Here is a 27443-nt window from a genome sequence, read left to right on the forward strand (position 1 = left end):
TTTTCTGGTTGGTATAAGCAAGCATTGCAGGTTGCTTGCTTACTAGCATCAAGAATTTTCTACAGTGCTTTTTTTATCTGCTCATTACCACTATTCCTTTCTTTTTTTTTTTCCTGCCTCTCCTTTATTCTGAGAGACTTTGATGCAGACCCCATTTTTTCAGTTAAAAGACTTCCGTTGACTTCAACGGGTGTTTGAATCCACAATTGCATCAAGTAGCATTTACTGAAAACAATACAAGTAGTATGAGAAAGATGAATGCAAAGATAAAGTTTGTTGGTTTCAGCAAACGCGTCACTTCGTAAATAAGGCAAACACTACAAAAATAGCTGTTCTTATTGATTTCTGGTTAAAATATAAAATATCCCCAACCCTGATGGTCCTTTGTGAAAGAAACACAGATAATATCTAAATACTGCCCTGTAGTAAATGTTAGTGATGTGTCAGCATCCTAGGTGATCCAAAGAGTTGGAAGCATTTCAGTGACTGCAGGTGCTAGCTATGGGAAGCAGAGATCAGAGACATGTGAAACCTGGTTCCTCACACGATGCCAATGTACCTCATGGGTTATTTAAAGCTCCAGTCCTTCTGCTAGCTGGACACTGAGCATCACAACACCTTAGACCAACTGTTCCTCATCTCCATTCCCCTGCCAAAATTACAGTTATACTACTTATAGCCCAGATTTCTAAAGAATTAAAGCCAGTATATGTTTACTCACTATAACCTGCTGTAGCATTCGTAGAAAATATTAGCAAATGAGTCTTAAGCATTGAGAGGATTTGTTCAGTAGGTTATACTCAAGGACATCCAACAATGCAGAAGAAAGGGGAAAGCCAGGGTGTTTCTGCTTTGGCATGTTGCAATAGAATAGGAAGTTAGAATTTGATGGGGGGGGGGAAAGTCAGAGAACCCAAACTTCCATTGAGCTGCAGCCTATTTTTAAATATTCTGACATCAAGGCCTACAAACATCAGTCTGAGACTGAACAGAGTAATTACTCAGCCTTAGGCTGCACTAATTGTCAGGTTCAAACTGAAAGCCATGCATTAAACAGAGTAACTTCCTTTCAGTGTGGCAATATTTCTGTGGAATTAATTCCCTGTGATGTCGATCCAATTCCGATGAAAGCTAATGGCCAGTCTTGCAGGCCTCAGATGGAAATCCAAGAGTCTGCAATGGAGACAAAGCTGTAGCTTGACCTTTTTATGTTAACAGGTTCAGTAAGGCCAAAAGATCATTTGCACCATACCAGATATAGTACAGACTCACTAGCAGGAAAGATGACTTCTAATGTGGCTGTTCATCACTTAGGCCATTCAAAACAATAGCTCATATTGAGCTGAATGGGTTTCTTAAACACCTCCTGAGATGAGGCAGACACCTGACAGAAGAAAAATCAGTCGTTGCTTCTGCCAGACCCATAACACCACAAGGTACCAAACACCCAGGAGATGACTGCTGCAAATATTCTGCCTAAAGTGAAAGAGTCCCAGAACAGCCTGCCTGTCCCTCCTTAAATGCAGAAAAATAGAGGCCAGCTGGGCAAGACAGGCTTTTGACAATAACCACTGCTAACAGATTTACTGAATTAGCTGTATTAATGCCAATCAAAACAAGTCAGCCTCAGACAAAGGTTAGTGCAGATATCTGCAACACATATTTTTCTTCCTCTACCTTACTGAGCAAAGAAGTTAATAGATATTGTAGCTCTAGTATAACCATGGACTTCAGCAAACTGCAGAGCTCTGCTGTGATGCTGAGCATAAACACTTCACCCTAGTGCACACTGTGCCCCTTAGTTCAGCTGAGAAGTATATAAAACAAAATTAAATATGAATAAAACAAACCAAACTTCATATGAAGGTGCTAATGGCTTCTCAAGTCAAAACAATGATGGAGGATGCAACAGCTGAGACATATTTGGATCACTACTACACTCAAACACTTGCTTAGATTTATAATAATATAATCTGCTAATAAAAAGGGATATATTGAGAAGCCAAAATACCGTAATAGTCTATTTGAGGCTTTGGCAATGCAATACCCATAAAAAACCTGCCCTCAGGACCTACTATAGAATCTATTACCCATTTCATTCTCAGCTTCCAAATGGGGGGAAAAGTTTATTGTGATGAACTAGGTTCATATTATGGCCTTCTGTTTCCTCAGACTGGTAATTTTCTCAGTGCATATCCCACATATTTCTACTTTTGGGGAATAACATTTATCTGTATTTTTACACAGTGTTCATATAAACAGTTACAAGCTGTGACAAAATATAAAGTGAGACTTAGTGCATTACTATATTTTTGTTCTCCAGTAATTTCAGTCTGAAGTAAGGATAATTTTAGGAAAACTGCAGGGGGGGAGGGAGGGAAGTATCAGGACCATTTTTTTAATTTCTCAGAGTTTTTCAGACCTAGAATTACAGGCTGCAGAAAATGGCAAAGGTGATAATGGCTGAGGGGAAGCATTAAAACCTTTCCCTAAATGCCAATAGTTTGCTGAATACACAGTTAGCACATTGAGACAGGATTAGTAGCTCCAGCTGCCTGCTGAAACGTCACAGCTTCACTTCTTTTGCAACAGTCCATTCCTGCATTGTCTCCACACAGAAAACACCTTTAGAGCCAGTAGCATGAAAACATCTTCCTTCCCATGCATGGAAAGAACTGTCTTAAAAGTTACTCAAAGGAACAGTTCCTGCAGTTTCCAAACCAACATCTGGAACTTGCATCCTAAAGGAGACCCAGAGCAAACGGCAGCAACCAACCATTTCTTCAGCTTGTGGGGAAAACCCTCTGCTGGTGTAAATTCTCAAAGCTTCGTCAAACAAAATGGCCCTGGGCTCATTTAAATTTGCTGAGGATCCGCCCCTTGTCACGCTTGCTACAGTAGTGAAAAAGATGTTAGCACAGAAATTTCAAACACATCTGCCATATGGGTTTTTGCCCGAGAGATTACTTTGAGTGAACCTATAAAGTGCTGGGGAGGAAAAATGAAGAATATTACTGCAGAGGAACTTTTCCCATTTTACCAATGAAATCACCCAGTTTCCAACTCATTAATTGAGGCTCTTGTCAAGAATAATATTATGACTTGTTCTGCTCTTATATATTGAGGGGAGCAGAAAGATGGGGGACTTCAGTTTTCAAACACCACTAAAAAATGTAATTGGTCCTGCTGGACCTTACACAGATGCTGGTCTGCACACAAGCACTCCGGCAGTTTTTCTTGCTGAATATTATATGTCCAAGTGACATGAACTCTTTGAGTAGTGCCGTTAAGTTTCAGTATGGAGTATGAGATCATTCCCAAGTCACACATACACAACAGGAAAAAAATATATCACGATCAGTCAATTAAGTGCTCACATCCTGCAACTCTTTATAAGGAGACCTTACTCATACCAGTATTCCCATGACAGGAAGTTTATTTGAACGCAGCCCAGTGAAACAAGCACTGATTTGCAGAATCAAACCCAAAAGCTCTAAAAAAAAAGAGAAATACAATGACCATGTTTATCCTAAACTAGGTCACTGCACTTCTAACAATAGAATTTCCTATGTAAATTGATTTCTACTAATATCCTATGATGGTGCCTCCTGTCCTCTTTTACTGCATTAGGCAGTTGCCAGCCTTATCTGGATCTTCTCCATCGAGCCTAATCCACTTCTTTTCAATTTCAACCTGTAGTTAGAAACAAAAAAAAGACAGGTAGAATTAGCAAATAATTGGGCACTGAAAGTGTGAACTGCAGCAATGGCACAAATAAAAGCTCTGACACAGAATCAAAACATTTCCAGACCCAACAGATTTCAAACACACTACTCCCAAAAATAGCTCAACTGATGAAACAGTGCTGCATTTGCAGTTCTATTTTTCAGCATAATTTTGATCAGACAATGAATTATTTTTTAATGACTATTTTGCTCAAAGTCATTATTACAAGGATATGCAAGATATGCTTAGAGTACAAAGCACATTCACTTTGCAAATACTGTATCAGGGAATGGGGAGGAAGAAAAGGAGGAAAACATTGAAAATGTAGCCCTGAAAATACCTGGAAATTGTAAAAAGCTTTCTGAACCACATGTTTCTGGGGCTGCAGGTCGCTCTCTATGCCCAGTGACTTGACTTCTGTTCCTGAGGCACAGGTATCATGAATGACAAACTGGACAGTAGCAAATGGATACCAGTCAGATGGTATTTCCTGGTCAGATCCAAGTTCCAGTTTGTAAGACAGGCTGTGTGGATGATCTGAACCTTGGAAAAGAAAAAAAAAACAAACCACACAATCAGTTAATTACCTTTTCTTTGTTTACGGTACTAGGTTAATCTGCTAGCAAGAGAGCACAGCCCTGTCTTTTATTAATGCAGAGCTGTTGTTATGACACAAGATCATTCTATGTATAATCTTTTGCTACTTGGGCATAAGGTGTCCCCTTACTTACTTTTTGTCTGCTTCAGCACACCTTTCACAATCATTGCAGTTTCACCAAACAATTTACACAAGATTTACCAGATCCTTCCAGCTTCTGATTGAGAGAAGAGTATTACAAACTTAGGGATTGGTTGCTAAATTCAGATTATTAGGGAAGAATCTCAATTTTCCCTTAAAAGCACAGTTCTTATTCTCAAAGAGAAATAAAAACTGGAAGGCCTCATCTTAGCCAAAGCAGAGATGCTGCCCTGTGTCCAACAATTACCCTTTCTAGAGCTCACTGCTGTAGGAATTTTACTGGAGTGTTTATTTCAAATACTACAGCTATCCTGTGTAACTTAATTTATTACATTATATCTATGGCAGGAAGATAAAGGTGCAGCTCAGAGTGATAAGTAAGATATACCCCAGCTGCCAGGATAAGGGCTACCTGGACTCCCTTTCTAGCTTGGTTTGTTATGGGAAAAGAACAAAAGTATTACTAAAGTAACTGTCATGTTATAAAGCAGAGTCATGAAGGACTGCCCATGTAGTGCAGAATATGCTAATTTACTTTACTTCAGCCTTAGATCCTACGGACCACTTGCTTTAGCATTTCTTATATGTGGCAATGGTAAAGGAAAGCATTTTTCCTCCTCATAGCATGCAGGAACACCAGGATGAAAAGCCCACTTTCCAAAGAAACTGAGGTCAGCAGGCTCACTATGTGCATGAAAGCAGTATAATGTAATATAATGAAAAGAATCCTTTATATTGAAGCTGCCTCTCCCAATTCTTCAGGGCAAAAAGTAGTAATTCTGCATTTCTCCTCCTCTCCAGAATTTTAAGCATCAGCACAGACAACAAACTACCATTTGGCTGCAGGCAGAAAAAGGAACAGAGAAAGGATTGGCTGTATTTTGTCAAAGGCAGGCCTGGCAGCGTATATTTGGTTTTCATCCATTACACTGAATGGCATCTCAAAGTTCAGGCAAAAATGTCCCATTCTTTATGCACTGTTTTTCTCCAGTGGCAGGAATCAATTTCCTATCAGAATGAAGGAAATACTGAAGATGGAGTTAACATACACTGAGCTTTATCCGTCCCATGGGAAAAAAACACTATAACACTCCACATCCACAGGCTCATGGGTATTTTGTAAAGCAAAAATAAATTAAAAAAGGTACATCTCCATTGTTCCTGGCAGCCTTGGGGTGGGTGCATCCTCTGGTCTGTGCTGCAGGTTTTCCCTGCAACCTGCCTGCCCAAGCCAGTTCTGATTTTAGGAGATAATTTATATTTGAGCAGTTTGATTGGCAGGGTTCTCTCACACACGTCTCCAGCTTTACCAGAATAAAGTCTAATTCAATAAACTGTCCTCCAGATTTCATTCCAAGTCTGACATAAAGTCAATGAGTCCCCAAAAATCGAGACCTAAAGAGTATGAAATTCATGCTTGCCTTAATCATACTCACTAAAACATTTAACATTTTGTTTTCCTTTTAACTAATTATATAATTAGTATAATGAATAATTCCCTCCCTCTTCCTTGCTGTTACACTCAACATCACTGTTAAAACGACTGCCTGGAAGCAAAGGTGAGGGAAGAAGAAAAAGGAATAGAAACTATTCTTTGGATTATCAGCCCCTAGACTTCAGACGGGGAGGTCTCCAACTCTTTTTCTTCCCCCTTCTTTTTCCCATGTTTAATAACAGCAACAATAATCAATAGCTTAAAAAGCTGTTTGCTGACTGCAAGTGCTCCTCCCTCTGTTCAGCTGACCCCAACAGCATGCACACAGAAACCCAGCAGCATTTGCAGCCACCACTTTGGACAAGGGGCATGTCACTGGACAAGTGCAGTCCTTCACCGTCAGGCTTGCTTCCAGCAGTACATCGCATTCGATCCTTTCCCTAAATGCTGCTTCTTTACATAACTACTTGTAATGTTCAGAGGATTTCAGAAAATAATGCTGTATACACACCAGCTAGAATCCTGAACCATGGAAGAGTATCAAAGACTGGCCATGAAGTCTCCCAGGCGTCCTTAAAGAAACGTGTAACACAATGGAGAGCCAGCAACCGCTCCCCACGTGGGGCTAGCTGCTGCTTTCTGCCAAAGCACGGCTCTAATACATGCGTATGAGGAACTGGTTACAGAAATTGCAGGAAGAGGTAATAAAGCTTGCACTCATAAATACAAGGGCAGATCCGTAAAAGGGACTGGTAGGGATCACTACATCAAAAAATGTGTAGGTCCTGAGTTTTGGGAATGAAGCTCCCCTAAATCTGTCCGGTACAGTAGCACCTTTAAGGTGAGTGGGTAGAAGTAGGTGCCCAGCAATGGCCATCAGCCAAAGCCAGCATAGAGGGAGGGAAACCAAACCAAGCAGGACAGGCTGGAGAGATCGGATGGAAAACTGTCTCCACGCCTTGCAGACTTTGCAACCCACCTGCTGCACCAGTCAAGGCACAATACTTTACAACCCCTACACACTTAAAAAATGGAGAGCCACCACCCAAACCATGACCCATGACCAAAAGCAGCAGCACTGTCTCCTCCTTTTTATGTAATAGCCTACCACTTTGTTCACTTGCACATGAATCGGGTTCAGTCACCCACGCAGCTATACAGCAAGGCTGGTAGGGGGGTGGAGTAGGAGGTACTGACTGCATTTTGTGCTAAATCATTGCTCCCGGCATGTGCGAGACAGTCCTCACACCTCTGAGCACGCTACAGGACAGGGTTCTTCGAGGCACTGAAGCACAAAGATACCCAGTTTGCAAGTCCATAAAGGTCTTAGGCAAAGGAGTGCGACGCCAGGGGCACACAGCGTGTGGCTAAAGTGTCAGGACAATAAGACAATACACAGAGACAGGTAAAACTGTAACATTAGGGACTTTATTACTGAAATAGAGGAGGGAACAAAGTCAGAAACAAGTGTTACATCCACCTGCCAACCCCTTGAGAATGAAGTTGGAGCGCTAAAGAAGTGTAAGGAGATGGTTCTTCATCACTCGTACACAGTGACAGGCAGATCAGTATACTTCTGTGCTGTGGGCCTTGTCCACCATCTGCTGCTGGTCATCTCTTGCTGTGTCCAAGCCTGTTTCTCCTGCACTAACACTCTCTTGGTCCACAGTCCCTCTCTTCCAGACTGCCTGGACATGGTGGAATGAGCCGCTGTTGAGGTGGGCCTCGCCATCCTTGAATTTGCCATCATCCCAGCAACAGCTGTGGTGACAGCAGCACCAGCTGTGAAGGAGGCCATAAGAAGCACCCCGTTCCAGAGCCAAGCTGTGAGATGTCATCCCACCTGTGGCCCCACAACTCACCTAAGCTGTTCTACTCTTGGTTCCCAGAACCTGCTCCACACTCCTGTGGTGGTGCCAGGATGCAGTCTGGCAACATGTTTACTTGACCTGGTCTTCATGCCGTTTGCTGGGTTGGGATATGCAGATTGCACAACATCAGCCACAAGAGATGTGTTCAGGAGAAAATAGCAGGGGTTGCAGCACTAAGATGGCACGTCATGCCTTGGCCAGGAAAGTGGCACTCTCTGCCTCTGGAGCTATGGTTGATGAAGTATCTGAGGAGAAATGGTTTGTCAAAGAGCAAAGGCATCTTGTTTGGAGTCCATTTGCAGTAGGAAGAAAACAGTGTAGATCTAAAGGCTTTTGGAGATCAAATTCAGCATCATCCTGTTGTGGGAGGGAAGCCTGTGAAGAAACAAGTAGCAAAGGAAATTCTCTGGAAAATTATTTTGTCTTCTGAGAAAGGGAATCCAGAGATAACCATTGCTTGGAATTTTCCTGGGCAGGTATCAGATGGTAAATGTTGGATGATAGATGTCCACTTGAGCCGAGGCATAAATGGGCTGTTCCTCCTGGTCTGCTGCTAAGGGCTCCTCTGTTAGATGTGGTACAGTTGTGATTCAGTACCATATAGCCCTTAAAAAAAAATCTCTGGTCTTATAGTACAGCTAACCCAGAGCCATGAGGTGGTCTCAGTGTTGGGATCTGATGAGTTCCAGGGTCCTTCCTTTCCCCTAGGTGGTAACCTGCAAAGGCAGAGACGATAGTTTTGGGATCTGGGTAAGCCTGCTTTCCTCGGTCCTCTGGAGCAGCCTCCACTGGACCTTTTTGCCTACTCCCAAAACACAGGATTCCCCCCAGCCCATCCATCTCCTGAACGAACATCAATATCAGAAGGAGGTACTCACCATTTCACTTGACAAGAAGTTCTTCTGCCCACTGTTGGGCTGTGCTAGGAGCGTGGATCAACTTCTTCCCATCAGCTGTCAGACAACGAAGTGATTGACCAACACTTTGGAAGACTGTGAGCATTGCTTTAGTTTTCACCTAAAACTGTCCAGTCCTTGTTATCTCTGCTCGGTGAAACTATTGCTTCCCATGCCTTGTATTACACTGGAGTTAGAAGAAGAAAGAGAGGCACTGTATGTACAATATCATTTTGCAAAAGCAACTGTAATGCTGAAAAAGCAAGATGTTGGCCAGAAACAGAAAAAGTAGTGGTGGGGAAAGACAAGCGGGTTGGAGCAGTCACAGTGAAAGTCTGTACACCAAGCTGAGATAACATATTCAAATGCAAGCCCAGCTATCCAAAATGTGGCCCATCAGGCGTCGTGGAGACATGACCACCTGGACTGATGAAATCAAATCACTCCTGAAAGGCAACCAGGTAATTTGGGGAGATAACTGAGCTTTTGCTAGCTAACTTAGGAGACAGAAATCCTGCAGTTTAGGTGTCTAGGCAACTTGCTAAGACTTTTGTGAATTGAGAGACCTAAGTCTTTCCTGTTTTACATCTGAAAATCTGGCTCTCATTTCCTAAAAATGTTCCAAATTCTTGCTCTCTTCCTCTGAAGAATAAGAAGAAAGCCAAAACAAACAAAAAGATGACTGAAACTATGAAAGTAGATTCAAATTGTCATTCAGCATTCGTATAGCACTTCACAAACAACTAATAATACAACTTTGCTGCATCTACTCACACTATTTAGCCCTTATCCACCTGTATGAATAGCATTCAAACAATCTCGATCTGAGAAAAGCTCGTGAAGTTGGGCAATTTAGGCCAAAAAATATGCTGGTTACTTTAGTCAAGTAGTCATTCTATTTTTGCCAAAATAGATCCAGTTATAAAAGTCTTATTTTGAACATGAAAATGCCAACAATTACCGAGAACAGATTTACATTAGGACTGTTAGAAGTTAACAGCTCCTGCAGCTATGTCTAAATGGGTGCATTTATCCAACCTTCTGGGAGAAATGCATAGGAAATAGGGGAGTGGGAAGGTACCACCACCAAGGAGCAGTTTGCAATGGTGCTGGTGCCAGGAGGTAGCTGGGCAGGGATGGAGCCCACCTGACAAAAGCATAGCTTGGAGTTCCCACCTAGTCAGCTTAGAAAATAAGAAAAAGGGCAGATGAAGGATCCTAGGAACCACATCCCTTCCCACACTGGAGTCCACACTCAGATGCTAAAAGGCAGTAGCAGGGCTGCCAGCAACCACAGGGTCCCCCGGCTCCATTGCTCTGGGTTGCTTAATCACTGCTTCAGCAGTGTGCCTCCATGATGCAACAGAAAAGGAGAAATAATCAGCTGCAGAATTGTTGCTTTACACAATGGGCCAAGGATGGAAGTGTCCTAGCAGGGAGCACCACAAGAGATTAAAACACAGTGTTCCAAAGTCTAGTCTCTCCCCAGCTCCCTGGGTGACACAGGTGCATACAGCCTCTCCGGTGCAAAGACTGGCCCCAGCACTGTGCTGAAATCATCACACGTTCTACGTTTCCTTATACAATGCCCTGATTTCACCAACATAGACTCAAATTGTAGAAATTTCATCGGATCAACCCTTCGAAGTATATGGTTTTACAACTTTTTTTTTTTTTTTTTTTTTTTTTTAATAATGTTAACACCCTGGCTCCAAACTCTCCATTTATGTATCTGAGCAAGCATAGTCAGCTTTTAAAAATCTGGGGTATCTCACAGGTCATATCAACTTTGCTTGGCCAGCACTCTTCCAAGGAAGCACTGTAGTAGAATCCAGTGGATACTAACGTGTTTCAATGTCTATAAATGGAGTTACAATATAACTGTAGACAATCTTTCTTTTTCCCTTTTTTTTTTTTTTTTTTTTTTTTTTTTTTTAAGAAGCCTTGGACAAAGGCTTTTTGAAAGCAAAAGCTTCGGCATATTTTTCTCCCTGCAGTAAACATATTATGAAAGTTTACATATTTCTATTAGTTTGACTGCCTCCAGGTTTTTGGCATGCCTTGGGACAACTCTATTTTTAAACTCTTAAATGTGTACAGAGAACTTGATGGAGAGGTCTAAATTTGACCAGGCAGTATCACTACCAAAATATTTCTTCAAACACATGAACATTTCAAGCATACAAATGAATTTGCAGATCTCAGCCAGAGAAATTATTCAAATGTCAAAAGTTTAAGCTACTGGTGGAAAATAATATAAAGCTGTAGAATGAGACAAAAAACAGTTCTTACTTTCAAATAGTGTAAATCTGAAGTTAATTGTGCACATCAAATCTTAAGGTGAATGAACTGCAGGGAATTAAAGACTCTGGAAGACATAATCTCCTTTAAAATTGCCTAAATTGCTGACTTGGTTTTGCAGAAGCAAACCTACATTAAATAGCAAAGAATATTAAAAGCTACCCAAACAGCCAGTGCCTTAAGCCTTGGGAAAACACACGGGTCACAGCAGCACAGTGCAAATCCTTGAAGCCTGGGGTGCAAAATACCCATCTCTACAGATTTTGAAGACCTGAGGAATCTTCTTCTGCCTCCCAGTTCTCCTGCATCTCTTCACCCACCACCCTCCAGTCTCCCCAAGCTTACTGCCTCCCCTTATCTTCCCCCTCTGTCATTTCTCTCCTCCGACCATTCCTTCTGGCCTGGTTCCCTGCCTCGGGTTGGCCCATCTGCCGGTGCCGCATCTCCTCTGCTCTCCCGCGGCTCGGCAGCCGCCGGCATCCCCTCCGAGCAGCGCGCGAGACACCCGGCCGACACGCAGCCCCTGGGCGGGAGCGCCCGGCCAGTTCGGGGGGAACCGTGCGGCATGAGCCACAGGTCCGAGCCGAGCACAGCTTCTCCTGAGGCAAAAGAAGGGGAAAAACAGAGACGGCGTTAACACGCCGTCATTTCTGAGCCTGGGCACAGCGGCATTTGTGCTGTTCCTCCTGCGGTACGGAGCAATAGGAATCGAAAAGCACAACTGCTCGAGGTGCGAGAGACCTCATCGCCTAAGCAAGACCCAGTCTGCACACAAAGGGGACCAATATTTCCATGCAGCATCATTAGCAAAAACACTGTCTCATCTGCCAGTAGCCAGGCAATAATTCATACTCTCACAACCACAACATTATCATGTTGATGTATGGTGCTTTCAAATGCTGCTTTAATACCTAAAGCAATCTAGTTCATATATAGGCTCAGGATAATATTTCCTTTTCACTTGCTCCTGCCCCAGTTCTTCTGCCAATCTGTTATTTCTGTCCCTGAAATAGCAATCAAAATTCAAATATCTTACTGTAAAAAAATAAAATAAAATAAAGTCATAATTACCTAAACAATAAGTCAGATTAAATATAATTTATAATTAGTTAAAACTGAGGGGGAAAAAAATATTCTCAAGAGCTTTTTTGTCTTTTTTTTTTTTTTAATAGTCTTAAATGTTAACTCTCACTGGCACACACATCTAGCTGTCAGAACCTCGGAGCGATATGTCAACTTAGTACTAGCATACCTGAAACCAAGACTTAAGAAGTTAAATCCTTTCTGGACATTTTAAAGAGGTAATTAGTCCAGACAGTTAGGATACTACAAGACTAAGCCAATCCATTGTTAATACTACTCACCCTCTTCTTAAAAGTACAGATTTTACAGATATTTTAGGCAAAGTGATTTAATATATGCCCTTGTTTTACACAGATTCCCAGAGCCTCAAATACACATCAAGCATATCCAAGAAAAGGATCAAATGCCTTCACTCTACAGAACTTGAAGCAGAATACTCTATTCCTCAATAATTTTTATGCCTTTAGAAGAGTACTATATAGGGCTATTAATCTGGTAATGTGACTAAAAATTGGAATTTTAAAACCATATATTTGCATTTTCCTTCTCCAAAAAGTCATATTTGCTTCATTAAATTAAGGTGAATTAACTGGTTTACTTAGTGGGAAATTAACAACTCCCACGTGCACGACTATAAGCTTAGCTGGTTTTATTGCTGCAAGTTTTTAGTGAGGTACCACCACCAGAGAGAAACAGGAATAAAGTGGGAGGTATTTTTTTGTCACTGCAGTCGTTGCCGTAAATGTACAACCTCAGTGCACAAACCTATAAATTAGGGAATACGTATTAGCCTTTGCAAAAGCACAGTCAGCTTCCTGCAACAAGTTTGACCACAGTAACTTCAAGTTACGCATCATACCCACCATTTCATAAATGATGCTAGAAAGCCAAGACCCAACAGTTGCAATACCTCCTTCTCTCTTAACAGTGTGATATTGGGTGGGCAAATAATTTTACCTACTGGTGTTTGCTTCCCATCCCACCATTGCCCAGCTGGTTTATGTGAAGCATAAACCCCTCCCTCTTTCTTACTACAGATTTGAGGTTTACTCAGAATTATGAGATCCCTATGAGATCTACTTCCATGATATTGCACACTTATAATTACTGACAATAATACATCTGCCTTCATCAAATAAATCAGAAAAATGTATTTTTTTTTTAAATAAAAAGGCTATATTATCTTTTTCCTAAGTGATTACTCCAGCTTCTACCAATACCACCACACAGATAAAAACCCAAACTACAGCAGCTGACGGAGGTAAACAAGCATAAAAACAGTGAAGACATGCACCCGAGCCATTCATTTTATAGAGAGAATTATTTACTTGAGTTTTTGTCTGGAAGCCTGTCTATCTTCCACACAACAGCCCTATAGGCACTCTCGTATTTTGCTGTTCCAACCGAGACTTGTATTATGGGATCAGATTCAACCTCATGCAAAGCGCCAAGGCACGCTCTCCTATTCATTTTTGCTTTTAGGGACTTCTGCCTTTGGAGGTTCATGGTCCAAAGTGCTTTGACCCACTGGGTGGGAATGGGAAAGCGTATCATAACATTTTCACAGGATTTCACAGAGGGTAAACGCGTTGGGATCGGAGCAGTTGAAGACATGTTTATAAAAGCCTGAAGTTCAACGTATGCCCCCTGAACCACTACCGTAGCCTTCACAGAAAAGGGAAGATCTGACCCATTATACTGTGTCCTGAAACGCATCAGTTCCAGCCTATAGGCATCGGGGGGCATAAACTTAATAATTCGCGATTGCTCAAATTCCTGCGCTTTGACACAGTTATGGAAACGGTGGTCGAGAATATCAATCCATTTCTTCTCCTCCTCCTTCTCGAAGTAACGCTCGTCCCTCTTCTGGAGCTCCAGGTCGTTCAGGGTTAGAAAGCAGTCGGCACTTCCGTTCACAAAACACAAGCAGTAAATGTGCGTGATGACGGCACTTTCTACGAGTTTTCCTTCTGCCTTAGTGACTTTCCCCCAGAAGTTATCGACTATTTCCAGGGAAATTTCTTGCTCTTCATAACTCCTCTTTTGTCTGGAAATGGTAGGAAGTTTCATAAGCTCTTCCTCAACTGTTACGAGGAAATCAGTGAAGTCATTATAATCTGTGGTGCCTAGCTTTAACATCTGCTCCACCTCTGGCTCATGAATCACTTCTACTTTGGGATGATACCTCCTTTTCTCTGTGTAAGACACACACTCGATCTTCACGGTGTGTATTTTTCCCGAGACATTATAGCTCTCTAATTTGGGTTCAGACAGCTTACAGTGTGGCTGCAGCTGGAACTCCTTGAAAGGTTTCTCCAGGCCCTTTTCATAATACATCTGCAGTACGCCTCCGGCTAGGACGCTAAGGTAAATGGGGCCCCACTGCCGAGACGACATCATGTTCTTCTTCTCTGGAATCCTCAGCATGAATGGCCACCCGTCTGCTTTCCGGCTCCTGAAGAGGCTGCGTGGGACGGCGGGGGAGAGCTCGTGCCACGGATGAGGGCTGGAGACAGGCGAGCTTCCCGCGGCGTCGCAGCTATCAGCTTGCAGGTGTTCAAGCCTCTCGCAGATGTAGCTGAAGGAGCCCTGGTTAAGGCTTTTCTGATTGTGGCAAGTTTCTTTGTCTTTAGGTTGGCAGACGCTCCTGTCAAGTGCTTTGTCCTTCCTGTGTGTGCTAACATTAGCTGGTGACGTGCTGAGTGAGCATCCTTCCTTCCAAAAAGGACTGGAAAAAGCACAGTCGCTCTGGAAGTATGGGAAGCACCCTGGTGCCGATGACAACTCCCCTATCTCCTCGCAGCTTCCTGGCAGATTAGGGCTTCCTTCATCTGTTGATTTGGAGGCTGAAGTCTTAACTGCATGGTCGCTAGGCGAGGTGTTCAAAGGAAGGCTGCTCGGTTTCTCTGAGGTTAGGGATGAGCAAATGCTGGGGGAGGGAAAAAGGTTAATGTTTGATGGCCATTCAGGGATGGGGTAAAGGATGTGCATCCCAGGCTTTGGGATCCATGGGCTTCCTGGGTAGTCTCTGGTAGGTGTAGTAAGTGGAGAGTTGCTGGGGGGTCCAGGACTTAGGTAGAAGTCAACTACAGGAGATGAGAGTGGAGTGCTGCCTGTAGAAGATGACCTACTTGAAGTCTCATGCACACCAGACAGATTGAGTTTAAGGCCATTTGCTTTACAACTACTCTGATTATCAACCGGTTTCTGAGGTGACTGGAAGAGTGGCTCATCATCGAAGGTGACCCAATTTGCTGGATTTGTGGAACACATCTTGTAGGAGAAACTTGGGACACTTGCAGTGTATCACCCACAAACCATCTATGAAGAAACAACAGACATGAGCAGAAATAAATCATCTTGAAAGACAAAACGAACCCAACACTTACAAAATTCAAACCACACAAAGCTCAAAATTTGCATGCAGTTCACAAATCCCGTGTACTTTGTCTTTTACATACGTAATCCAAGATAGCTGTGTAGAAACAGATAAACTGCCCGTGAACTCCCTGCGGCTGTCCCTGGTTGGGGACTGAAGGAGACCTAAGCTTTACGGGCTGTTCAGGGCAGCCTCTAGACCAGAGAGAGCAGAAAGGCCCACAGTGGTACAGGACTGCTTGCATAACACTTCCTACTATACAGCTTACATATAGCTTGGAATATGGACAGAGACGTTCCATACCAGGCATCTGCCCCAGGTAAGGTTTCCCTTCCTCCCCCCACCATTACCAAGCATTTTACTGAGAATGGTGCAGCTGTTTTTTGTTGTTGCTGAAAAGCTGTAGCAACCCAGAGCTGATGGCAAAGGTACACATACTACAGCCATCAGGGCAAAACCAGCTCACCAAAGTAACACAGTCAGTGAGCAGCCAGTTCCTGAGGTCTCTCCAAGGCAGATGTTCTCCTCCTGCGATGGACACAGGCAACGGGGCAGTTGCATGAACATCCCCAGGTGAGAGGCAGCGGGGAGCGTTCTGTGGCCACCAGAACTGGCCTGTGAGTCATCACCCACTCCGTGCTGCTACCTGAGGTGCCTCCTGCCAGGAGCAGCATGCACAGACTGGTCTCAGACACCTTCCAGACCTGGGCAGGAATCACTTCATGTCAGTGCCTTCAACCCTGATTTGCGCTCTTAGAGACTGGACATGTTAGGGGGGTGTGATGGAAAAGCATTAGACTTACAAGCAAGAAAGTTAGCCCTAAGGATGAGTAATACTCCCCTGTTGAAGGGTAGACTACAAGCATCCACCGGAGATAAAACACTGGTGAAACACAAGCCAAGGCCAAGTGACAACATGCGAATTGGCTGGTGGCCTGGAAAAAGTATAGGTCTTTAAACCAACTAATAAACTACGCTTCATCAAATAAAGTGTCTTTGGTAAAGGGCTCAGCTCAATGTCCTCAGAGCAGAACTGCAACCAGTAAATAATTAATCTTGCCTTTATGGTTTTAAATCATGCACTGAAATGTAAATGCTCACTGTATCCTTATGCAGGGTATGTCTTCCCCAAAGTTCTTCCTCCCCACTGCTCCTGACTGATGAAGAAGCAAGCAATAAATTGCTAACAACTGGGAAGGAATCGAGCACAATGAAGCACCACGGGGCACATATAAACATCGTTCGCTTAATAAAAAGTTATTCTGGTTTTGTCAGAACACATTCACATTTGCCTGAAAGCACAAGGAAAACAGAGTTCATATACACAAAACCACCAGCACATACATTACTCCGTTAATTAAGGTTAGATAACAATGACTTAAAGCTACTGCCCTTTGTGCACAGACAGACATAGTTAGACCATTTATTAATTGCATGACACTACAGCATGTAATCACGTAACCACAAAAGCCATTCTTTATTGCCGGTATTTAGAGAACAGTTTGTTTCTAAAGATGCCAAAGTTCAGCCAAGTGAAATCTTATGCTAAAAATCATTGTTTTTACCATTTCCCCATTATTTCTTGGCTGGTTTATAGCTGCTAAGAAAGTACCATAAACCATGGCACAGCCCGCTCACTCTGCGGCCGAGCAGACAAGAGCTTGCAATGGAGAAGGACTCTGGTCCTTCGTTATTTTTTGAACTCTCGACCTTTTTGTTCAGTAAAAATATTTGCACTATGCTTGTTATTTTATAAGCACTCTCCTCACCACTTACAGGGAGAGAGAGAAAGAAAAGGAGCAAACAAGTTACAAATGACCCTTGTAGCTCAGACACACAACTACCAGTGTGTCCTTCACCCACACAGTCACTTCATCAAAATAAAGTGTATCAACGGAAAGAAAAATCACCGCTATTTGGTCTCTGACTTGGTCATCATTTTTTCCTCCCATTCCGCACCCTTGTGCTTCTTTCCCTCTGGTTGCCAGCGCTGCTCCTTCAGCAGTGTATATTGATTATTTCTAGATCAGAAAGTTTCAAAGTTTTCAGGCCTTGCTTCGTCTTAACAAGCCTCATTTGTTAACAACTGCTTATGTGATGCTAACTTGGCGCACGGCTTTTTGCTGTAACAGCCAGGACCGTGGGGCGCACGGGTGAATAGGGAGCATTAGGAAACAGCCTCAAAGGCTGCCATTAAAAACTCCTCTGGCATTTACAAGAGATAAGCGACCGCCAGCGAGAGAAAAACCCACGCTGGGCGAGGGGAGAGAAAGCCTTTCTCTCCGGAGGGGCTGCGGGGGCGATGCGGGGGTACGGCACGACGCTCGGCGGAAACGGGGGGGGCAAAGCAGGGGCAAAGCACAGAGCGCTGGGATGTGCCAGTGACAGAGAAAGCACAAAATGGGAAGGTAAGTAAATACGCATGTTGTTCACAGCAAAGAACACGTTTTGCAGCCTGTGTCCCTTTCTTGTTAGAAATGAAGTTTTTCAGCGTCCTTTATTATTTCCAGATGTCAGTATTTTTTTTTTTTCCCCCAACGTCTGTTACTATTCACTTTTTAAAATGTGATGTTAGAGATTATTCGGCAGGTTTTTTTCCTGTTACAAAACAAAGAGATGTTTGAAATTCACCTGCCAAATATTTAATTTCAGTCAATAAATGTCTATGAAGAAATTCACTTTTGCAGATGGAGCTCTCCTCTGCAGTTACAATATTCTCAGCATACCTGTCAGAGGCTGTAGCTTTCACCTTTTATTACTGTTCCAGATAAGTGTGGTTTTTTTTTTTTTTAAAAAAAAAAAGATACTGCTGTTAACAAAACACACATGCTAGGAGTAAGTGTTGAAATAGATAGCGGTTCCCCTACTATTTCTCACTGATCCCTAAACTGAGTGCTAGGAATGGAGGAAAAAAATCCAAACTGATCTTTAAAAGCTGTTTGTAGAATGTCATGTTAATAAAAGGAAAGGCACCCTTTTGTGTGTTATGGGCAGCACTATTCATCTAGTATTAAAAAAAAAAAAAGTCTTATTCTACTTTATGTAGCTTGTTCTCTGATGCTTTTACATCTCTACAACACAATGAAGTGATCCTTTCAAGTTCTTTTTTGTTCTAAAAAGTGCTCCGAATTCCTTCTTACGAATTGGGAAGTTCTTCCTTGAAATTGCAGTAAACTCAGGCTTCAGGATAGATGTGTTTTGCCTCGAAAAGGGTCCCACGGGACCCAAGTAAACGTAACCCAAACATTTTGAGTAAAAGGGAAACAATACAAGATGCCATTGATCTCCATTACCGCATATGTTATGCGGCCCATAACATTTAAATTGCAAGCACGTGTGGTATCTCATTCAGATATGCAACAGGAAATACCATTTTTAGAATATTGAAACTGCAAACAAAAAATCTGGCTGAAATAACAGTTGATCCTAAATGCATCAATTTCAGTGAACCCAAAAGCTGCGACTCATCTCAATTCATCCTCTTCTGCCCGAAAACAATCTTCCCATTTATCAGATTAACTCAGTCCCCCAGCATTTAATGAACAGTGATTGCAGCATAATTTCTTCATTTTAATATCTCAAGGATGTAAGGAGGAGAAATCCTATCCTATTATTGAGAGATTTTATAGGCTGTAGCTATTACTGGGTCCTTTGTTGCTTCAAAAATCCCAGATCAAATCTGCAGCAAAAATACTGCTCAACTTCTGTGCCTTCCTGGGGGATACTGTTACCTCTTCCTACACTGAAACGGTAATAATAACTTCCTACTCACTCCAAGGTGCAATTCAAGGTATTGACTCTGGTATGTTTAATGCAGATACGGCTCGGTCCTCAGCCAGCTGGGGATCCTGACCTGTCACGCAGCAGTGCGCCCCCCGCGCTGCGGCCGCGGCCGCGCATCGCCTGCTCCCCGGCGGGGAAGCAGCAGCATCCCAACCAGCACAGCGCACGACTGAGCCCGTCGTGCCTTTCCCACTCGCATTTCAAAACATGCAGAAAAGCGTCATTTTTATAAATACATTCCTTATTGCCTCTCCAGCTCCAGAGGCCATCGCGGGTTCAAAGCTGTTAAACTATACATTCTCTAAATAAATTATCTTTGTAACACCTGAGCACGTATCTTATGTGTGCCACTAGCACGGTGGGGTCTTGCTGGGCAAGTATCAACCTCACAAATTGTTTCAATCTCAAAAAAAAAGCAGATTTACCTGCACATAGTGTGACAAGTCAGTTAAATAATCCCTTCAAAATAAACTGAGCTCTTCACATGAGCTGATCTTTTTGTGGAAAATGCCCGGCTGTTATATTTCCACCCTTCTGGAATGACTGTGGACCCCATACACTACAACACATCAATTATATTTCCAGGAACAACGTCATCCATTGCACATAAGCTATATAGAAATTTAATGCAAAACTCTGTATATTGTGTATGCTGTAGCGAAGCTGTGCCATATGATACCATGTGAACTGTTACCATTTCTTGTACAAATATGTAGACAATTCTTCAAGCATTTTGCCATGAAGTGTAATAGTCTCACAGGAAAGTACAAATTCTCTGCAGTTTAAGCAATAAAGCACATATGGGATATAAAATACGCTAAACATTTGTAAGCCCTTGTGGTATCCAAGTAAAATATGGCAGATTTATCTCTGTATTTTACAGCCATATTCTTTGTATCACTGTTTTGTTTATTACTTAACTATGCAAAAAAACTTGCATACCTTCTACGTAAAATACTGCTTGATTTATGTTGATTTGCCTCAAATTTTATTTTGAGACTATGTATGGCTGCACTTTTATTTAACTCTGCTCTATCTCTCCTAGACAGAAAACCAAAAAAAACTTTCTCCAGCCTATACCTCTGAAATAAACATAAGCAAAAGGCACAACGGGCGGGAAATAGGAATTTCTTGGATTTTGCTTGTATTTGAGATATATATACATGGATTAAGTCTCCCACTGCATGACTCATTCCATTACTTTTAGAAAAAAAGGAAATGGTGTAATAGTCAAAAACATACACTGAATTCAAAGTGCAATGTGAACTTATATTTACATTGCTTGCTCTCTGGGGCATAGGCACAGCTGGGAGAAGTTCGGAGTTTGCAGCTAATCTGTTTAATTTGGAATTCCTTACTCTTGGCCCCGAGAGCTGGAGGAATTAAAGCTTTCAGCTTTTGACAAGCACACACATCCCCAGAGCAAAGGCAGGCGTAACTCATGCCAACGCCTCTCGCTATTGTTTCTGCCTGGAGTCAAAGGGGAGTTTACAAATAAGGTGGTGGGTACTTGCATGCGCAAGCATGAAAAAAATAACATTTTTAAGGGCATCAACGCAACACATCACAGTATGTTCCCGAGTGGAGACAACGCTTACTTTCCTCGCTGGGGAAAAGGATATGGCAGAGGCTGAAAGAGCCTCTAGTGAGGATGGTGTTACACGGTTTGGGACGTGAGGGGCTCCCCGCCGTGAGGCCAAGGACCGACGGCTGCGGCGCCGACGCTCTCTGCACGCCGGGAGAGCATCCAGTGCGCAGGAGGGAAGCTGCACAGAGGCACCAGATGAAGGAGGCCTGAAGAAATGTTGGCTTCTCTGCCTCTCAGAGTCACTTCTCATGCTTTAAAGGCCGTAAGCAGATAGGAGATTCACATGGGAGGGAAAACCTGCGGGAAGCTCTCAAATGAAAAATGAAAGAAAAGCAGCAGTGCTGACAGATTCACATCCCTGCTAACTATTCTAGCCTGCGCAGCTGTGGTTGAAGTGGTCTTCCCCAAGAAGCAGCTCCTCTTCTTGTTCACAACAGAAGGAAGGAGGTTAGACAGTGAGGACCTTCCAGTTTATATGAAAATATAGCGTAGCTATTCAAAACAATTCCCATCTTTGCCGTGAAATAACCACCCAAACCTCAGCTGCTATGCACTGTAAATAAACTTGTTTTCATGTCTAGATCAACTCTAGGAGACCTTCCCTAACACTCAGATGTGAAGTCATTTCAAAGCTGCCTCAAAAAGAAAACAAAATGTGTGCATGACCGGTCTTGTGTGTAACACGATTGGCTTCAACTGATCTCCCCATACACTGTAAGCCCCGATTCCCACACCCTCCCTCGCCCCCCCCAGCAGTCACACCACCACTGGTGAGTCAGACCAGCTTGCTCCTTCAGTATTTTCTTAGTTGGGAAGAGAAATCAAGGCAGGAAAGACTAGAGACCATGTTTTACTGGAACTGGCCGTTGGGATTTATGGGGACGTGCCAAAGATGCTTTCTACAGGAACTGGGAGATTTTCACAGACCACTGCAACAGTCACCTGGGATCTGCAACACCATTCCTCTCAAGGCTTCTTTGCAGAGTTTATTACCCCAAACATAACTTTCAGAATGGGACAAAATAAACTAACTAGAATAAACTAAAAATAGATAAAGTAAATAAAATAAAATAGAAATCTAATTTAAGGGTCATTGGGAAAGATACCGGAACAGAGACCTGAAGCCACTCTTGGAAGTCACTCGAGTTTCGCTACCAGTGCATGCAGCCAAGCACTGAGCTGCAAAAAAACCAATAGTAGTGCTCTTACCCTAAAGTCCAGCTCTCTCACCTGAAGGGAACTATGAAGTCCTTTGCAGCAACTCCTATACTGATTGCTGTGACTTGGCCAGCATGCAGGCACATTACAAAACACTTGAAACAATGAATGCAACAGCACGGAGAAGCCAACCAAAAGCCAATCTCCAGCTACAAAACGTTCAAGGATCACAGTGCTTGCAACAAGCACTTTCTAACATTAAAAAAAAAAAAAAAAAAAAAAGAGGAAAAGTTTTCCCCATTCGCAGCTACATGTAACTATTTTGTTTCAAGAAGATGCAATCCCATCTTGCACCACACTACCAACTCTGGATAGTTCTGATACATAAGAAAGAGCCAGAAACAGGTACACTTTATAACCTGTTACTCTTTTTAAATGTAACAAAAGTGACCAAAAAGGCGTTTGTCTCTGGTCTACCATCAGGTCTAACCACAAGAATGGGAAACACCAGTACGTGACACAAGTCTAAGCATTCTCAGTCAGTTCTTCCAGAAGAGACTCAGAAAAGAGTCCCATCCCAGATTTCCATCACTTTCCTGTTCACGGGGCAGATTCCTATCCCGGAAGGTGACAGACTGTGCCAGGTAGATCTGGCAGCATGTGTTCCTCTGCGTCTTCGGACCCCAGATCGGTAACTGAGAAGGCAGGACGGGGTGTGCCCATGCTCATGCCCCGTTTGCTGGCAAACAGGATGGTCAGGAAAAACCTCAAGAGGACACAAGCTGCTATCAAAGGCAGTAGGATCATTTCTACTAACTTGAATTAAACCACAAAATGTTATACTCAAGATCTTTAACAGAAGAAAATTCTCTTTTCCTAGAAGAAATAATAAAAAGCATGATCAAATCAGTATTAACTACTCAGTGTTTTTATTCTCTTCCTTCCCGGGCATCACAGTGCCATCTGCACCTGGCTTGTCTGCAAGATGGGACTGCACCTTCTTGAAACAAAATAGTTACATGTAGCTGCGGATTAGGAAAACATTTTATTTTTTTTGGTGTTAGAATAGTTAGTGCTCATTGCAGGCCTGTGATCCTTAAATGGTTTGTAGCTGGACTTTGACTTTTGATTGACTTCTCTGTACTGTTGCACTTCCTATTATCTGATTAGACAAGATATGGAAATAATTTCTAATATACTTCACTGTGCATACGCATGTTTCTCTTGTGTATACAACACAACTCTCCACTGGGCCTTCCTTCTTCCTATAACAGAAACCCCCCAATTAGAAGATGGATGGGGGAGAAGAGGGTGAGGTTGCTGGGCTGTCGAGCTGTGGGGAGCAGTACGGGTGCACCCCTGAAAGGTGCTTCTGTTCCTGCTCCCATTCAGTTTACTCAGCCAGTCCTGCTTTATCCTCTCTGAATCGCACCCCTCTTCAGCATCACCATAGTGACTGCATAACTTACACTTGGTAGGCAGATTTCGGAGAGCCAATGGACAGTTGCAGAAGAGTCTCATGTAAACTGTTTATTGATACTAGCTGACATTTTACTGTACAGAAAATTGTTAGACTTTTCTTACTTTAAAAAAAAAAAAAAAAAGTCAACAAACCTTCAGCATAGTGCTCTGGCCTAGAAGAGACAGGAAAATAAATCTGTTTTTATTTACAGTACTTCTGCAGGTCACTAAGTTAATGGAATGTTACTGCATCTACTGAAGCAATTTTTAACTGTGTTTAGGAAACATGTTATTATTAGGAATGCACAAACATCCCACAAAAGTAGTCTGGTCACAGCAGCTCAGCAGAGGGTTCTGGCAAGTAGTTTAACACCCCAAACCCCTCCTCTCCCTTCCCCCTGAGCAGAGGCAGAGATTTATAATATGCTACCAAGCAGCAGAAATGCAGTTACAAGTGGCTGTCCCACTTCTATAAAATCAACAGCATTTTTTTTTTTTTTTTAGGATTAAGCAGCCTTCTAGATGAAAAAAAAAAAAAAAAAAAAAAAAAAAAAGAAGGCCAGAAGGCCTGAACTCTTTGGCACATGGATCACATCAAAACATTAAACTGGTCATGGTCAGAAACAAATTTAAAACCAGGCACTGCAAACACTAGCAGAGGACCAAGGGAAGTGATGGATGAAATGCCACAAAGAATACACAGTGCAAAAGTACACTTTAAATGCTCTTGTCACTAATCTCAGCAGTGAATAATAAAAAGTAGGGAAGCTCATATAAACACTGTATTTAGTATATTCACTGAACATCATAATACATTCTTCTGTTTGTTGTTTTTTTTTTTTAATCCATGTTTAAAACTATCTCATGCTTTGGTGGCCAACAAACAAGTACTAGTACCTTCCCAGAGACTAACACGTGACATAAGATTTACAGAGCTCTTCTGAAAAGTACTGCCTGGCAGCTATTAGTAACATTTTCTAACAGACCAAATCTCTCCTAAACTGCAGGATACTCCCTTTCTCCCTGCCTTAAAGCCTTATAAGAATACTAGCACTGATGAGAAGGAGGGTCACAATTAAATTCTTCCTCTCTTATTTGGACAAAGGTATTTTTAATAGCTACTGATGACAGTCATGTTAGAAAGTATAATTCATAATGCAGTCACCCAAAAAAGCCTCATTTGGGTTCTTCTCCAAAACCTTTTTAAGATAGACATGTGGGTAGCCTGGCTTTCTGAAGCAAAAGACTTCAGCTCATATTTATACCCATCAACAACAGAAGAAAAGGAGTGGTGAACTAGATGAATCATGTTTACCAAAACATTAAGTAAAACACTGTCCACAATAGTGCATGTCTATTCATGTAATTGGGTGCATTTCATGTTGGAGTTAACATTCACACACAGAAAAACTTAAAAGTTTACATTACTTTGCTGTTTAGAGATCTGGATTTGGGCAGTAATATCAAAAGGCTAGGCCACTGACCTTACAAAACCCAATAATTTTTAAAGTAATAGAAAATAACATTCTTTATCTGTGCAGCAGCAGTTGGGGAGAAGGAGAATAATCAAATCTGAGTGTGAAACGAGGACCTCATACATGCCTTTGGGCAGAATTTACGGTGGTGTGATTTACAACTCCAGCCACTCTCTCTGTTGTACAACTACTCTTTGTTGTACAAACTACTTCTGTGCTCAGCTACAACTAGTTACAGAGTGCAGTGCTAAACTCTCCTCTCCATGTGGCTACCCATACATATAGTCAAGAAAGCAGCTAATCTTTTTTCATAGTATTTTCTTGCTGTAGGTGTGCTTTCAGTGCACTAAACCAGGCAACTCAAGGTTTTGTTTTCAGCCACCTTTTTCTTCTTCTGTTACAGACGTAGCAGTCTCAGCCCCCAGACTCCAAAACGTCTGTTCCCTCCTCCCTCCTCCCCAGACAGTCATTACCACTCTCCCCCAAAAAGCTAAGTCCTGTTTGGAGAGAACTCAGTGTGGGTTTCTAGTGCGCGCCACCTCAGAAAAAAAACAGTGGGGAAAGTAAGTGTAGACCTCTGTAACTTAACTTTCACTGGGCTCCCATAAAATACCTTAGTCAGCATTTTTCCTAGGACATTTCAGAAGTGCTCTTACTTGCCACAAATATCAGAACACCTACATCTTTTTAAAAAACCTTACTGAAAAGTCTCCCTTCAGTGAGTACTCATTTAAAGCCAGAAAGTGAAAACTTTCTATATTATTTCTCATTTACATTATGCTTGAAATACCATCTCCAGCGTTTGCACTGGGGTATGTATGGTAGGAGCATTCTAATCATTTCAGCCCCGTGCAGCACATCCTTCTGCATCTGCTCCAGCTGTTTTCCCAAAGCCCTGTGCCCCGCTGCATGTATGGAAGAGATTTCTGCAGCGATGATTTCAAACACTGTGAGCCTGCATGCATAGTTTAACATCATCAGCTGAACCGCTAGAAAATATGAGAAAGGCTCCAGGAATTCATTTCACTTCAAGTATTAAATCAAAAATCTTCTTGATCGCCGCAGTCTCCTCCCTAACAAGGCAAAAGTCATGGGAACTTGATCCTGGTAGGATGCCCGTCACCCAGATCCCAGTGATTTCCTCAGAGGTACAAAGATCCGGGTACCCCATGCAAAGCCATCCCCTTTTCACCACTTTGACTTTAAAAGAAAAAGGAAAAGAAAAATAAGGAGGGGGGCGGGGGGTGGGGAGAGGGGGGAAGAGAGAGAAAAAGGAAAATAAAAAAAGGGAAAGAGAAGAAAACAAAAAGGAAAAGGAGGAAAATGAAAGAAGGAAAATAAATTTAAAAAAAAAAAAAAGGAAAACAAAAAGGGAAAGGGGAGAAAAAAGGAAATAAATAAAAAGGAAAAAAGGAAAAATAAAAAATGCAAAGACAAAAGGAAAAAAAATAAAATAAAAAAGGAACAGGAAAAAGTAAAGAGGAAAAGGAAAGTAAAAAAAAGGAAAATAATAAAAAAAAAAAAAAAAGAGCCAACTTTTTTTTAATCCTGTTCTTTAACCAAAACAAAGCAGCCCCATCCACCGGCCCGTTTCAAGCCGGGACTTCTGGGCTGCGCCGCAACTACCGGGAAAATTCCCCGCCCGCCGGAGCCGCCTCGGCGCCGCGGGCACCGGCTCCACCGCTCCGGTGCCGCCGAGAGCCCCCCCGGGCCTTGCCGCCCCCCCCCCGGGCTGCACCCCCCCGGCCCGGCCGCCCCCCCCCCCCCGGCCGCCCCCCCCCCCGGCCCGGCCGCCCCCCCCCCCGGCCCGTCCTTACCCGCCAGCCGCGGTCTCGGCGCCGCCGCGGGGCCGCCGCCGCCGGGAGAGGCAGCAGCGGGCACCGGCCGGGGGGGCGGGGGGAGGCGGGGCGGGGGCCGCCCCCCTCCCGGCAGCGGCAGAGGCACAGACCCCGGTGTCGTTAAGGCAGGGACAGACGGTGCCGTCGATGGCCCGAAGGACGGAGCTCGAGGGACGACGCTTGGCTGGGAACCAGCCCCGGCTCGCTCCTGCCCAAACTGGCTTCTCCTCCAAAACGTGCTTCCTCTGGGGGAGCCTCCGATGTGGGCAAGATCACTTCCCTTGCTGGATGTCTCTGGTAGCACTGTGCTGGCTGGAAAGCCTGGGTAGAGCTCCACAGCCACTTGAATCAAATACATAAACAGCTCCGCTCGAATCAAAAACATAAACTTTAGAAGATCTTAAGCCAGGGTGATGTTCTGAACTGTGTAAGAAGAGCCATTTCCTTCTCTGCAGTGCCAATCTTCCTATCTCCAAAAGGGCAAACAGGAAAAAAAAAAAAAAAAAAAAAATGGGCAAAGGATTCCTTCTTCATGCCCCAGGAAAGGGACAGCTAAAAGAAAAAAAGAAAAAAAAAAAAAGTGTACCTGTGCTTTAATGAAGATGAGACTCAACCCTTGGGAAAGAAACTCATGGGTGGAGGACCAGCCAGAAAAATCTGCTACTGTTGTCCTCGAGTAAGAGAATATGAGTTGTGGTCAAAGAGGGGTG

The 27443-nt window shown here is 43.0% G+C and overlaps 1 protein-coding gene and 1 long non-coding RNA gene across 2 annotated transcripts; both read right to left on the bottom strand.

The window, feature by feature from the left end:
* Window positions 1-26750, bottom strand: STON1 (stonin 1). The gene is made up of 4 exons (XM_042789700.1): window positions 26713-26750; window positions 13380-15372; window positions 4067-4269; window positions 1-3693 (listed from the first exon to the last, which is right to left on the bottom strand). The coding sequence occupies exons 2-4, from the start codon at window positions 15322-15324 to the stop codon at window positions 3619-3621; spliced, it is 2223 nt and encodes a 740-aa protein (XP_042645634.1). The 5' UTR covers window positions 15325-15372; window positions 26713-26750; the 3' UTR covers window positions 1-3618.
* LOC116960795 lies at window positions 7309-12066 on the bottom strand. The gene is made up of 2 exons (XR_004406576.2): window positions 8650-12066; window positions 7309-8487 (listed from the first exon to the last, which is right to left on the bottom strand). It is a non-coding gene; the product is annotated as an uncharacterized LOC116960795 (long non-coding RNA).
* Window positions 26751-27443: the final 693 nt, after the last annotated feature.

This window comes from Tyto alba, unplaced genomic scaffold (assembly GCF_018691265.1).
Source record: "Tyto alba isolate M040663 unplaced genomic scaffold, T.alba_DEE_v4.0 Super-Scaffold_16, whole genome shotgun sequence".
In the NCBI taxonomy this organism is placed as follows: domain Eukaryota; kingdom Metazoa; phylum Chordata; class Aves; order Strigiformes; family Tytonidae; genus Tyto; species Tyto alba.

Bases quoted from the DNA above. Each gene is read 5' to 3' on its own strand.
- STON1 (XM_042789700.1), bottom strand. From the start codon at position 15,324: ATGTGTTCCACAAATCCAGCAAATTGGGTCACCTTCGATGATGAGCCA. The intron at 4,270-13,379 runs GTAAATAATTCT...TTCTTTTCCAAG, and splicing joins GCTTCCAGACAAAAACTCAA to GTTCAGATCATCCACACAGC. The intron at 3,694-4,066 runs GTATTTTCAGGG...TTCTAACTACAG, and splicing joins AAGCTTTTTACAATTTCCAG to GTTGAAATTGAAAAGAAGTG.